We start from the raw sequence: 15,296 nt of genomic DNA, 5'->3' as shown, positions 1-15,296 counted from the left end.
AATCACTTCAGATGTTATCAGCAACAATTTCAAATAACCTAGAAATATTTTCTTTTGTTGCTCTGGTTTCAAAAGCACTAGGGAAAGACCTTGCATAGAAAAAAGAGAGGACTTGTAGAAGCAGAAGGCATTTGTGGACTGCAGGGAGCTGTTCTCAGTTTTTATTTGTAGAACATACCTTAATGGAACTATACTGAAGTGGTTTCACTTGTGGTTCACAGACCGGGTGTTACTCATATGTGGTAGACACCATGAGGCTGACTGGGGCAGGAGCCAAACACTTCAGACTGCTCAGCCTCATAACAGGCATGATATGGCCATGGAAAGCATCCTCAGGTTTCTTCACGGTACCTAGTCAGAGCCTGGAAGCTGTTTTGCCTCTGAGGAAGGATTTCCAGGCTTGGATGTTGTGGTGAGATGCAGCTCCAATCTTCTAGACTTAAGGGCAATGACCACTATTGAAAGTCAGAGGTTCAGCAACTTTCCTGGCAATAGTACTTGTCTGTTAATAACAGACCTCAGAATAAGACCCTGGGAGGAAAAAAAAAAAAAAAGCTTATAGTTCAGATAAATTTTCAGGTATTTTTAAAGAGACATAAGGGAATATGCACTAATCTACTGTTTAATCTACTGTTTGCTTGTACCTTTCTTTGCTTGATGTGATTTGCAAATGCTAGTCCTTGCTCTGGAAATATATAATTCTTGATGTTTTTCTTTTTGTTTTGTTCCCAGCTCTTCAAGTACCTTGCTGTCCATTTTCAGTGTATCTACAAGTATTGGTATTGCTGGGGCAGAGAGAAGAGGAAGGAGATTCAGGTCAGTGGTAACTTCCCCAGTCCATTGTTCCTGAAGAATGTGCATTTTGAAATGCACGAGCATCAGCACCTGCACCCTGCATCTCACTGCAGAGCCCTGTGGGCTGGCTTACAGTCCAAAACCACAGCCTTACCAAAAGGAGAAACAAAGAGCAGAGATGAGATCATGATGTAAGATCTAGATATCATCATATCTTACATATCATATCTTAATTCATGAAGAATACTTAGTAGTTGTTGAGTAATATGTAGAAGGTGCTGCTGTAGGAACACGTCACATGTCCGAGTCAACAAGGGCTACACCAAAACTATGCATTGCTCAAGGAAATGTTGCACAAAAGAAAAAACTCATCCGAGGCTGCAAATATTCACAGCATTTTTGCCTCTCCCCAGGTGCTCTGTCAGTTTGCAATCCCATTGCCCTCATCTAATCCTACAACCATGGAAGAAACCTACACAGTCACCTTCAGATGCTGAAGCTGTTCTCTGGGGGAAAATAGAAAGCCTTCTACATATAAAGCCCAACTAAAAATGGCATTTAAGATCTAACTTGTTCCTGACTGTGGGTCCAGCCATCTTTGTGAGCAGGATCCACAGAGTTTCAAGGGCACAAGCAAGGGTCTTCTTCAGACCAGCAGAGCTACCTCAGAAGTAAAATAGAAAAAAAAACCTTCGTGTACTGTTCTGATTCTTTACAGATATTTTAAAAGATTCTTTTTATTCTTCACTAATTGTCTCTTCCAGAGAAAAGGATGTTTTTGGTTTAAATCATTAGCAACAGCAACTGGGGCAGGGATGTTTTGCCAAATACGGTCTCTAATTACATCACCAATTTCAGAGCAGGAAATGCACCTTTTTTCCCTACCTTCTGTTTAAAGCAGAATTTATTTGCATTTAAGCACCTCCCTGGTGTATGGTGTGCCATACTGTCAGGAAATCAAAGATGTAAACATTCTTGGCCATCAGAGCAGACCAAAATTTCAGCTTGCTCCCACAGCAGTTAAGACAGTGCTCTGACAGAAACAGTCTATGGATTTGAAAACTTTCACTTTCTAGAATCATTGAATCATGGATAGTTTGGGTTGAAAGGGTCCTTTTAAGATCACATAATCCAACAACCTGCCACAAGCTCTGGACAGCTTCAACTTGATCAGACTGTTCAGAACCCCATCCAACCTGACCTTGAGTGATTCCAGAGATGGGGCATCCACCACCTCTCTGGGCAACCTGAGCCAGTGTTTCACACTCACTGTATATAACTTCCTTATGTATAATCTAAATCAGCCCTCTTTCTGTTTGAAACCATTCCCCCTTATCCTATTTCCACAGGCCCTGCTAAAATGTTTGTCCCCATCTTTCTGCCTCTGTCCCACCTTGCCCTTCTGAGACATTGTCCTCACCTCATCTATTCTGATTTTGGGACCCACCACAACACATACATTGGGAATGTGTATGAAGCGATGGAACAGCAGAAATCTTACACAGCTTTCAGTGTGCTCCTGCATCCTCATTCCACTTTGGGAAATTATTTGGTCACCAGAAGTGGGTTTGTGAAAAGCATACAGCAGATCTGATTTCCCCAGCAGAGCACCCTGCTAGACCTTGGCCTCTGAGGCAGAGCAGAAACCCAGAAACCATGGTCTGCTCTGTCCAGCCACCATTAGGGGCCAGGGAAGCAGCTCTGAGAGCCAGGGAGTTCTAACACCTACACAGCCACTTCTTCTTACCCCAGAATGACAGATTCCTTCCCTTCAACAACACCCAAACCAACAGGCAACCAGTAAGCCAGGCAGTGCTTTGTCATTGTCACAATAAATATACAACCAACATCATCTTGGCACAGGTGAAGATTCTCCAGTGCCAGCAAGAGTGTCTTGCACCAAAGCAGCAGGGTCAACCCCATTGTTTTGGAAGCTGTGTAGATGGAAAAGACAAGATCTATAGGTGGAACAAAAAGTCCAAAGAAAATTAACTGAAAAAACTATTCAGTAAGAGTTCAAAGCCTGCATGTGGGATGAAAGCTGGCTTATGCTTGATAATTCTAAGAAATGATTCAGTAATACTTCATCCTGTGTAATGGGTTCCCAGTAATAAATGCAAACAGCATCCATGAGAGCCAATAAAAATTATGTACCAATCATTCAGATTAGCTTTCTCTGCCTTTGGGTAGTTATGTACCCAAGTAAGACCTTTCAATTGGGAGAAAAGTCCTTCTCAACGATCACATGCTAGTTTAGTTCACCCAAGATACAGGTCTGTTGTTGAGGGATTTGGAGCACGGCACCACAGCTCACTCACATGTTATCACTGCTTCTCCAGCTTAAACACATGAGATCCCATTGACATAACAGATTTCCCTCTTTCAGTGCTTGAAATCCACATGCAAAACAGTGTTCAAAGAAAACTGAATAGCTTTCAAATTTCTTGTTTTGAGGCATTTACATCATCTGATTTAGAATCTGACTGAAGTGCCCCAGAATAGTTACTGTCCCTTATGTATTTATGCCCTTCTGCCTTAGGGCTTAATACTCCTGTCTCTGCACCCAGTGGCCAAGTTTACTTTTATAGACCCTTAATATTTATGGAAGAAAGTTAAATCTCCTATGGAAAGTTTTGATTCTATCACTTTTCAGCTTGGTGACAAGGAACACTGTGGTACCTTACTGAAATACTGAAGATATTTCTGGATATCCCATCTTTAAAATGCACTGACATACACAAGGCTTTCAAAAAAGAGCAGGAAGATTGCTCAGAGAATGCACAGTAGAGGGAAGGCTGGAGGCGTAGATGCTGCCAAAATCTTAGGACAGCCTTGTCCTGGGCATTTCTGAGCTGTGTTCAGAGATTCAAGCACACCTGAACTCTGAGCAAGCCTGCAGGCCAGTCCCAATTCTTGTCTTGCCAAGAAGCAGAAAATTTGACCTGTGGGAGTAACACAAGCTCATGAAGTAGACCTTGGTAGGCTGTACAAGCACCTCACACAATAACAGGTCCTTAAGCACATCTAGTTCTTCTGCCTGTTTTGTATCTTGAAGCTAGTTGCAGATGCCCTAAAATGCATTACTCAATACAGTGAGCTAGATGAAGTAAGCCAGAAGTAGAGGTGTCCCAAATTCAGAGCTTCAAGGCTTCCTGTGATTAAGAAATCATTTCCACTTAGCTCCTATTTGTCAGTTGTCACCAAATTCCAAATACACTAGGGGAAAAAGCATTGATAATAATTTTCATTCCTACTATTTCTATTTAGTGCAGAAGTTTTTTTTTTCTGTTAAAACTTAACAGCTAAAGACAGACTGAAAAAATGAAGAGGCTGTCTATCAGTGGCAGGTTGACCCTGGCTGGACACCAGATGCCCCAAAGCTCCTCTACCACTGCCCTCCTCAGCTGAACAGGGAGGAAAAATATAACAAGAAGTGTCAAAAACATGCCTACATAGGAGAAAGGGAAGATGAAAGGGGTTCAGAGAGCCCAGCACTTTACCCCTTGTGATTAGATAGTGCCCAAATATCTAAGCCCCAATAATTTCAAATGTTGCAGGGGAGGGGGGGCAGCAGAATCAGAAAAAAAGTTTTAAAGACTTTGCATTGCTATTTCTACCTGACCAGCTGCACCAGCCTTGCCATGCTGGCTGGAGGAGTCATTTTTAAAAGACCCTGAAGTGAAAGAAACCACACTAGATCAGGACAGAATTACACCTTCTAAGGAAAAATGGCATTAAAATGAAACACAAAGTTTTCACTGAAAACCCCAAATCAGAGCAGTTTAGTTTCAGCTCTTGAAAATTTGATATTTACATTGATAAGCTCTTTTTTTAATTAGAACATGTTTTGAGAGAAACATTTGGCCAAATGCCAAATGATTTTCCATTCCAGTTGCTTTACTGACTGCCTTACTAAACAGGGACTTTTTCTAAGTTATTTCTTTCTATGAGAAATTCCTTCAGTTTCGTGGGAAGTGGCCTCTTTGAAGGAAAGAGCTTTGATTCTCCAGATCTTCAGAGGCAAGGGAATACAGTGTGTCATAACTGACACCAGAGGTCAATTACTTTTCTGTGATTAAGAGAAAGCATGTAAACATCACTAAAGGCCAAGGCAGGTGTCCACTTTTGAGCAGTACTTTCTAGAAATCATTTCTGCATACATCATGTACACATAATTTAAGAAGAGAGATCCTCTGGAGGGAAGGAGCCACCTGCCTTGTTTGGTCACTTCATCCTGCAGCACCCTGAGGTGCAGCGTTATCTCTTCTGGGGAGTAAATCCTCCTTGCTTTGGTCACATTACACATCCAGCACATCCTGGCAGCCCTGCCCTCACATCTATCCCAAAAGCCATCAACAAAGCAGGCTTTTGCTCCCACCACTCCAAGGATGACAAGCATTTTTTGAATACCTGACATAGAATTGTGCCTCACCTCTCCTCTGGAGAAATTTCCATCTTCTTCCAGTTCTTAACTGGAACCTTTCCCAGTTTGGGAGATGAAATTACAGGAATAAAGGAATGTCACCTTCAAATTCTCCTGGAATTACTGCCTCTAAAGTTACCAATCATTCTATTCTAATGTCTTCCCTTAGTGGCTAAGTTGCATATGGGTGACACCAGTCCCCTACTACAGGCACATGTGAGATGTTACACAATGTTCTTGGTTGTGTCTGTACTTGTAAACTGAGCAGCGTCAGGCCTCGTCCTAAGCACTGGAGAATGATCATCTACACTCTTCTTCTTCTAGTGATACCTGAATTGCAGCAATGCAGTTACCATGACATTGTGCAAAAGTGATTTGTTGAAACCTGTCTAAAATATCTCTGATATAGGATATTTATTTGTTGTGGAGATCTATTTAAAATATTGCCTCATTTTCAGTGCAACAGTGTCACAGTCCCATTGGGCAATCTACAACTCACATCTGGGAAAGGAGAAAAACAAAGTATTATGATGAAACTTCCCTTTTGATTCAGTTTACTGCTGAATATCAGCAGAACCCCAACAGACAAGATAATTACTTTTCACAACACTGTCACTTGCATAAGATGATTAAACCCTCACAGGTAGGCATGTGGTCTTTTATGACCCATGCACTGTATGCACTCCACTTGTGGCATATAATAAAGGTTAAAAAACAGAAGAAAATGCATTTACAGAAGAAATGCTGGTAGATGGAAAGAACATAATATTCATGTTTGAAATCAGAAAATATCTTATTCAGATGCTTTTGAATGCTATATGTTTTGTGTAATTGTACATAATGTAACTGCATGTATATAACACACATTGCAATTATACTAATGCTGCAGGTAAAATTCTTTTAAAAAATATAAAACACACCAGTCCCAGTCAAAACACCCAGACCTTAGTGAAGGAGAGCTAGCACAGCCGTACACATACACACAGAGCAGAAGTGGATTTTGGGGGGTTTAAAGCAGCACTGTGCTGCCAGTAACATGTACAGGAGTGTGCACCAGCTCTCTGAATCCCCTCTGGTGCCACAGCTCTCTGTACCTCCAAGCTCACACAAATCCTTTTGCCCAAGATGTACCCATACACAGCCAGTCTACTATTACCACTTTAGTGCTCATTCTCAAATCTGTGCTGTATCTGTACAAATTTGTACCAGAGATCCTGATATTAACAGAAAAAAGTGGAGTGCAGAGAGAGGCACTCCAGAAGAAAAAGCCAGATGTTCAAACAAGATAATAAGTAGGAGAGAGAGAAAGCAGCTTTGGCAGAAACTGCTGTAGGGAAGGGAAGGGTGGTTCCAGGAATTGGGAGTATAAATTCTGATTAGGGCTGGGCTGGTATTTCCCACTTCAACTGCCTAGTTTTCTCTTTAATGAGGAAATGGAATTCTTGCTTTTGCCCCCACTCAATGAAGAATTAACTGGGAACAAGGACTTGCCTTCATTGGTAAGCTGACCCAAATCTCTATAGGTAAGCATAACCTCACTGAAAGGGAGCATTTCAACTTGTACCTGATCTTACTGCAAAATTATTGTCCTTCAACTCTAATTAAATACAGTTGCCAAAGGAAGTTCAGCAATCAATTCTTTTCAAAGAGTAAGATAAAAATTAGTCCTTTCTGAACATGCTCAAGGTGGATCTTCTCTTCTTGGATATGCTCCATAGTCTAAAACACTAAGCAAAGAACAGAAGATGGAGATCCTGAAAAACAGTCAGCAACAGGCAGAAACACTTCTGAATTTGCACTGATATGGATGGTTTGGTTGTTATGGTTTTCATTCACTTGTTCAAAAAACCTCCTTATTTTAGCTCTACTGATACATGAATGCAAACCAGTCCACACCAAGGGATACTCACAAGTACTTTGTATGGAAGTGCCACTTACAGGACCAACACAAAGTAACAAGTCACTTTATCAATAGAAATTTGCAACTAGACCCCATGTGGATCAAGAATTTTGATCAAATTAAAAAGCAAAGGAGAGCCACTAATTTGATCACAGGGCTGGAACAACTCTTATGAAGAGAGGCTGAGAACTGGGGTTGTTCATCCTGCAGACAGAAGGGTTGGTGTGATTTTAGATCACCTTATCACCTTCCCATAGCTAAAGGAGGCCCTCAAGAGAGCTGCAGAGGGACTTTGCACATGGGCATGTACTGAGCATAGAGACAGGACAAGGGAGAATGGCCTTAAACTGAACGGGGGTGGGTTCAGGTTAGATGTTAGGAAGAAATTCTTTACTGTGAGGGTGGTGAGGCAGTGGCACAGGTCACCCAGAGCATTCGTGGACTGCCCATCCCTGGCAGTGTTCAGGGCCAGACTGGATGGGGCTCTGAGCAACCTGGTTTGGTGGAAAGTGTCCCTGGCCATAGCAGGGGGCTTGCATCGAGATCATCTTTAAGGTCCCTTCCACCCCAAATGAATCAATGATTCTATGGCCTAAAGATCCTTTAAAATTCAGGAATTCCTTTTCTTCCAGGTGTGTAAACTCTAAGTGGTGCTAAATCTTATTATTTTCTGCAGGTTTTACTATAAATTGCTCATTTTGGTGACAGAACTATTTCATGTTCAACACAAAGAGTCAGTTGTTGAGTAAAATGGGCTTTGAAATATAGAGATAATGATCAAGAGGTAAAATTTATTAATAGATTTATGTGCTTTCATTCAGTTTAAAATCCCCATACTTCTCAAGATCAGACAAAATATATTAGCTATGGACACATGCCAAAAGAAGTACTTAATCTTTAAGAAAGAGATAAAAAGATAAAACTAATGAGTGATTCAGTGGAAGGATGAGACAAAGGGGGAAAATTACTCCAGTCAATTAATGATACACGTTTCCTCCTTATGCCCTACAACATTCATAGAGTAATCAAGCTGGAGAGGTCCTCTAAAGTTCATTAAACCATTCCTCTTCCTCAGGGAAGGCTCCACTACACCTGAAAGTACACATACATTTATACCTGCAGATGTTTAATCAACATCACAAGTCTTTTCACGGACATTGCACAACCTCCTCAGGGAAGGAGCTGCACTACTTCATTGTATTCCTGCATCTCCAATATGGTCCTTTCTTCCTGGAATTAAATTATATTCCCCATTTTCAAACCTGGAAACATGAATACAAATATAAAAGGCTGCTGCAAAACAAGATGGAGTAATCTGAAAACTGTTCCATCCTCTCTCACAACTCCCCCTGAAGCCTGACAATCTCAAACCTGCTTTAAACTCCCTACATAAACCCCAGAAGTATAAAAATGTCCATATACACACTTGCTATGTAGGCAGGGTAATATTTTAAAATCGTGTTTCTTTTGTTCAGATATTCAAAACCAGCAGTGTGGGGTACAGTAAATTCTTTCACTGTTTTGTTTAAATTGGTAGATGCTCTTAAATTCAGACAATATACCAGCCACAGGAACACAGAATGATTCTTGGCTTGGTAACAGAATTTTGGAAAGAACATTAGATAATTAGTTTTGGTTCAATGTTTGTTGAATGACTAATAGCCTGACTGATATAAATCATATTATCTGTGGAGTAAAAAAGTACTGAAGCACAGGTGACACATCAGACCTAGGTCATTCCTTTATCTCACCAGAATTTCACTCACATTTAACCACTATCTGTACATTTATTTATAATGAGTTTTTAAATCTGATTCTCACCACTAAGTTCTCACATGTATTAAACAATCATACGAGGGTTTCCATGAGGCTACAGCATCTGATTAAACTTCACCTTAAGAGTATGAACCTTAAATGTCACAAAGGATTCCAGCAGCAGCTCAGCTTCTAGGAATTGCAGTTCTGGATAAAGACTGATTCCTGCAGTATGGAAAATGAACTGTGGACTGAAAAACATTAATGAAACCCAGGCTGACACGTAAAACACGCCTGCTTTGGTTGCATGATGAAGTTACTTCATTTGCAATGATGTTGCATTAATGTACCAGCTTCTACTGAAACTTCCAATCTTCTCCAGACAGCTGCTCAAGAACAACTTTAACCTGCTGTTAATCTGCTTAATCAGTCTCAACAATCTAAACATGTTTCATGCCAGGTGCCTATGTGAACAGTGATGTGGATTGAGAACTGGCTGAATGGCAGATCCCAGGGGGTCACAGTCAGTGGCACAGGGCCTAGGTGGAGGCCTGTCACTAGCAGTGTCCCCCAAGGTTTATTTAATATTCTTTAACTTATCCATCAATGACTTGGATGAAGGGGCAGAATCCTCCTCAGCAAGTTCCCTGATGACACAAAGCTGGGAGGAGCAGCCAATACCTCAGAGGGCTGTGCAGCCCTTCAGAAGGACCTCAGCAGGTTTGAGGGAGGGCAGAGAGGAACAGTTTCAAATTTATCAAGGGCAAATGCAGGGCCCTGCACCTGGGCAGGAATAACCCCGGGCACCAGCACAGGCTGGGGCTGGCTGGCTGGGAAGCAGCTCTGTGGAGAAGGACCTGGTGGACAAGAAGCTGTCCGTGAGCTGGCAGTGTCCTTGTGGCCAGGAAGGCCAAAGGTGTCCTGGGGTGCATTGGGAAGATCACTGCCAGCAGCTCAAGGAGGTGTTTAAAGTGCATCCCAGCTTCCTCTGAGGTGAAATGAACAGCATGCTAAGGGCAGTTTACGCTGCCTTCCATCTACCAGTAGAAAGCATATTTCTTTAATCATAATCAACCTAAATACATGATCAATACTACCACAATACTTACATTATGAAAGTAAGTGCATGAAAAGCAAAACACCGACTTAAAACAGTCCATCAGAAGAATCTCAAGACACAAGAAATACACTCATTTTAAGCTGAAAGTTAACCATTTCAAACTCTATACATTACCACCTTGCAGATCAACCACATTTAGTTTTTTACTGCTCTTGACAGCCCACAAAATCATTGTAAAATACAAATGCCTTCAACCATCAATGCAGCTCTAGATCAAATAAAATGGGATTTAGACCCACCATGAGAAGGAGCAAACTCTGCCAAATTCCTGCTCTTAAAATGCCAGTTCTGTCCACTCAGTCCCAACTGTCCCTGCATCAACACGATGGAGGTCACTGCTCCAGTGGAGGTTTCCACTGTTAACCTTTCCACATTCCTATAGCCCTGTGTATGACGTAAGCACACAAATAGTTTCTAAGAGATAACATCATGCTCCAGGGGGAAGATGCAAAAATAAAAAGCAGGAGAAGCTTATGGACAATGTAGAAATTTGACAGCTATAGGTAAAAAAATAGGCATTGAGAGACTCATCATTTAGTTGAATGCAAGAGCAGAGGTGATGACCTCAATGTAAGTTTTTAAAGATGAAAATATCAGGTGAAAAGGGCCTTTTTAAAATAAAGGCAGCAACATAATTAAAACCATGAATTAAAGCAGGCAAAATTAAGTCAGGGAGAAAAAAAATTACCCATGTGGCTAATTTTTCTATAACCTAAGAACAAAACAAACAAAAAAATCAGGCTATGAGAAACCAAGGCTTTTTACTGTAGTAATTACAAATATTCTAAAAATACTGTCCAACAAACCTTTATAAACCAGAGATTAATACCTCTCTGGTTTATAAAGCAAAACAATTAAGAACCTATGAGTCTTAAAAAGATTTACAGTGACAGGGAGATTCACTGACTCCAGTTGGATCCAAAGTTCAGGTTTCTTTATCTAGCAAAAAAGCAATTTATAAAGGCTTTTAAAAAGCAATAAAACGGTTCCTTCAGGATCAAAGGTAAAAACTAATTTATTTGCTAAATAATGACCTACTTAGGTTCAAGGTTTTTTTTAAAGTTATTTAACTCAACTCTTTTTTTGAAGCATAGGAGACTACTGGCATGGCCTTAAAGTCCTTGTTGTGTGAAGTGAACATACACCACTATGATCTATGTTGAACCACGGCTGGCTTTCCAAAGTAGAAACATCAGGATCAGGTTTTGTATTTACAAAATCTAAGTTAATAGGACTGCCCTTCTGAGCTTCCCCTTTGTACACTGGTGTGGCAAGAGAGGTTTCCTTACAGAATGCCTGATTTGGGTTCCCCAGAGTCATTCTCAATTGTCCCAACAACCATTTGTACCATGTGCTACTAATGGCACACCAAGAATATAAAGCCAAAGTCAGTTTCTGAAAAATACAACTGTGTGTCATCCTTCAAGAACCAGAAAAATTTGTTGTGTCCTTGTAAAGATAAACTTTTAGACAAAACAACTTACCTTTGATCTTTTATCTAAGCAGTCACAAAGATTTCAGGAACTGAAACTCACAACTCTTAAGTTTAATAAAGACAAGCAGCCTTGTTGCATATATAAATTCTTATATAGAAAACATCCAGGGTTACACAATAACCAATTGCTGGTGATTTCTGAACAAATGCAGCTCACAATGGACCATATTCATAGTGTCCTTTGGTCAGTACTTTAACTTTCATAAACTTTTCAGTAATTAACACAAAGTTTGGGAAGTTCTGGTTTTGTGTTCACCAATGAATCAAAATACAAATCCATTGGTACTGTGTCCCAATTTGAAAGAGCCCCTTTTTCAAATGAAAAATGAGGTAAAAAAGTTTCTTAAAGAAACCCAAGATAAATCAATGAAATAGCCGCCCTCTTCCACGCCGGCTCTTGAGATGACTGGCGGAGCGCCGAAGGGTTTTCCTCTCCTGACGATGCCGTTTCTCAGCTTCCTGCTGTTTCCTTTGCTGCTCTGACTGGAATATTAAAACAAAAATAGACTCAGGTTCCTGTAAATGTACACATCACCTCATTGTCCCACTATCAATATATCAAGTCAGAATTCCATTAAGCAGATCTGGAAATGTTACAGTTATTTGCCTCATGCTATCTTGTGTCAGACTGTAACTGTTAATTCTAGATATCCTTAGGCATTATCATTCCAAGCTTTTCAAAGCAAATGTTTAACATAAAGATAACAAAAACCAGTAAATAATGTATTTCAGATAAAAAAAACAATGCTTAACAATACACTCCATAATTTATGTTTAAATACCCTTAAGAACATCGATCCCAGTTTGTGGTTACTTAGTATCTACTTTGGTTAACTAGTGTTTTCAAGTTTAATTACAGAATAACAAAACAGAATAAGCTGAGTTGGAAGGGACCCACAAGTATCAGTGAATCCAACCCCTGGCCCTACAGGAGTCTCCCTGGTCAGAACCACACTATAGGCCCAAGAGTATTGTCCAAATGCTTCTTGAAATCTGTCGGGCTTAATATTGCACAATTTAATTTTAAAAAGACAGAACAATTAGTTACATTTGCTGAAGCATACGTGTTTCCTAAAACATGTTCTTAGGAGCTCTTGAAAGTGTTTGATAGACTGTATGCAATTCTAGAAGGACTTTCTACATGAAAGTAATTCTAAATCTCTGCTCCTGTGGCTCATGATCTATTAATGTTTCTTCCCTTAATAAAAAAAATGCTGGAAGATGTTTTGATGTACCATGCAGATGAAATGGTTCTTACAGCCACAAACTATTATTTTCTTTGGAAGACTAAAGCGTGCCTTTAAACTGTGCATAAACTGTAACTAGCAGACTTGAACTAGCCAAGCTCAGGCAACTGTCCACGTCAAAAAGTACTCCAGCAATTCGAGCACTTTCAAGCAGCCCAGGATAACTGCACTGAGAGTGCAACAGAATTACCACATGGATGCAGCTGCATCCCCACTGCACCTCATTCTGCAACACGAGCATTCATGTCAGCTCACCTCCCAGTCTCCCATTCACACACCTTTTAAACTGAGCTAGAGGTTTGCTTTGCATGGACAGCATTTTGGCTGAGGTGAGATACAAACCAGTTTGCCCAATATAGCAATCAGCCCATACTGGTATCAAGGCAGAAAAAGCTACTGGTTTTTAGACTTTGATGAAATTTATGAATGCCCATTTTCACTGCAAGTAGAGCAACAAGAAACCTACTATTTGAAAATACAGTTAGTTTCTCCCTGTCTCCAGACCTCTTCTGAAAGTCTCGATGAATCTTACTTCAGTTCATGTTGACAGTTACTCATAGTGTACTGAAACTGAATTACCTTGATCTGCATCAGAAATTTTAAGGTTTGGGGTTTTAAAGTCTTCCATACTGTCCCAGCAATATAAGTTCTTTGATATTCTAGAAATCCTGCTATTTTGTTGGACCTATTTGCTATGATAAAGCATATTGAAATTGAAAAATAAGCTGCCACGTTGTAAGAACCATATTCCAATTCCCTGAAAACTAAACTGTGAAATATAAAGGACAAACAGTTTCATCACTGGATCTGTCAGTGGTAGCTGGGCATCAGGAGCTGCCAACATACCCCACCTGCAGGAGCCAGGTTCAGCCCCAGTTCCACTGACTTACGAGTTGAAGTGATACCAACCCTATGGATACCAACCCCTACTTAAATCTTTCCATCTACTCCTAAATACGTCTGCCCTTTAAGGAAAGGACATCACAAAGCAGAAGCTGATGCTTCAAGTGACATTAAAATCCCTTTTTTAGCTTGTTAACTCTCTTCATCCTCTGAAAAGGAGTGCCAAGACTGCATAGTGAGACTTCCTCCTAGCTCTCCCTGGTTCATTCCTTGGGACTTCAGAAGATATACACAAAGTTTGTTTATTTAAGAGAAGACTTGTTAAGTCTTACTTTGTTACTCTCTTGATAGCACAAAATATCTCCACTGCAGATGCATTATTTTTCTTTAAATTAGATTTTAAAAAATTGTTTTATTGCAGATGACTACCATGTACATATTTCAATAAAGCAAGATCAGTAAAAAGTCAGGAAAATGAAATCCATGTGTGTTAGAAGCACCATAATTGAAGAAAACCCTTAAAGCAGTATCTTATCTGATGGAATCAAGTAAGTTTGGAATTCCAAACCACTGCTGTGTCTGTCTTCCTCCTGCAAGGTCTGTCTACCTTGCTCTCAAATCTGTCAGTAAAAGGTGACACTTCAGACTGCATCACCAACTGCAAGAAACCTTGTGGCTTTGCACTTTGTAAGTTAAAGCTACTGTAAAAAACCCTGTGCTCTGAAGCCCTGCAAAATAAGCTACAAGGCACCATCAGTTACAGAGTTGGTAAATTTGCCAGAAAGGTTACCCTACATGGCCCTGCACAGGAATTTGCAACCTATTCCACAGTCACCACCTATTAAATTCCAGCAATATAGCAATCAAAAACAGATGAAAAAGGACATCTGCAAACAGAAAACAATCAGTAAACTATATAAGGTAGAAACAGTCAATAATTCTGGTGGTTTTTTTTTTCCTTCAGGCATATCCAATGTGGCAATTAAATAACTACTTAGCCATTTTTGTGTTTTACCAGTGAGAACAATATTTGACCAGTGGTAAGAAGAAATGTGTTATAGCAAAGATGTTTACCAATTTTAATCAAAGTAAATTTTGTCAGGTCAATTATCAATTCATATGGGTCTTCAGCTTTTAAATTGGATCCTCTCTTCAGTTCTTAAGCAATTTTCTAGTACAAAAATCCCTAAGTGTACTGCAGCAGTAGCAGATGCATATAGGCATTTATTTAACTGTCCCCACATTATAAAGCAATCACCTGTATGCAATCTACAAAATTCTCTAGAATGGAAAATCAAAACCCTCGGGAAAGGTAAATAGGCAGCAGTCAACTACCCAGTCCATATGGAATTTGATAACCAGTATAGGACCAGAGCTCATTCCTGGGACCTGTGTCACATAAGGTCAATAAGAAAGGTGGTCTGGAGCTCTGCTTCTATCATGCTGAGACCTCTCAACATGCTGAACCAAGAGAAAGCCTAAATGGCAGCACCCTAAGCTGCATTTGGGCCTGCAGGCTGAGATCTGATCAGTGCTGGAACTGAAGTCAGGCAAGGCCACAAACGTCTGGTGGTACCTCTGCAAATAAACTATTAAAAGATGCAAGCCATTATTTTCCACCAGAACACAAGATTTTATGAGTGTTGCCTGAGTTATACGGGGTAAACACAGAGTACTACCGGAGGCTTTCATTCTCTTGGCAAGAACCTGGAGAGTTG

General features: G+C 40.3%; 1 protein-coding gene and 1 long non-coding RNA gene across 8 annotated transcripts in view; one reads left to right on the top strand and one right to left on the bottom strand.

The window, feature by feature from the left end:
- Nucleotides 1–256: 256 nt before the first annotated feature.
- LOC135296042 (uncharacterized) lies at nt 257–1,370 on the top strand. Its single transcript, XR_010358096.1, has 3 exons — nt 257–412; nt 733–816; nt 1,209–1,370. It is a non-coding gene; the product is annotated as an uncharacterized LOC135296042 (long non-coding RNA).
- Nucleotides 1,371–7,889: 6,519 nt separating this feature from the next.
- Nucleotides 7,890–15,296, bottom strand: part of NOL10 (nucleolar protein 10) — a 52,596-nt gene continuing 45,189 nt past the window's right edge. For 2 of the 7 annotated variants that reach the window (XM_064411943.1, XM_064411944.1), the window contains exon 21: nt 7,890–11,971. In XM_064411943.1, coding sequence (XP_064268013.1) covers nt 11,852–11,971 — 120 coding nt within the window. In that variant the 3' untranslated portion in view covers nt 7,890–11,851. The remainder of the gene's footprint in view (nt 11,972–15,296) is intronic. The other 5 variants (XR_010358092.1, XR_010358089.1, XR_010358090.1 and 2 more) reach the window with 5 other exon arrangements.

Source organism: Passer domesticus, chromosome 3, assembly GCF_036417665.1.
Source record: "Passer domesticus isolate bPasDom1 chromosome 3, bPasDom1.hap1, whole genome shotgun sequence".
Taxonomy (NCBI): domain Eukaryota; kingdom Metazoa; phylum Chordata; class Aves; order Passeriformes; family Passeridae; genus Passer; species Passer domesticus.
Note: the sequence above shows the minus strand (reverse complement) of the source record. Positions and strands in the feature narration are given on the sequence as shown.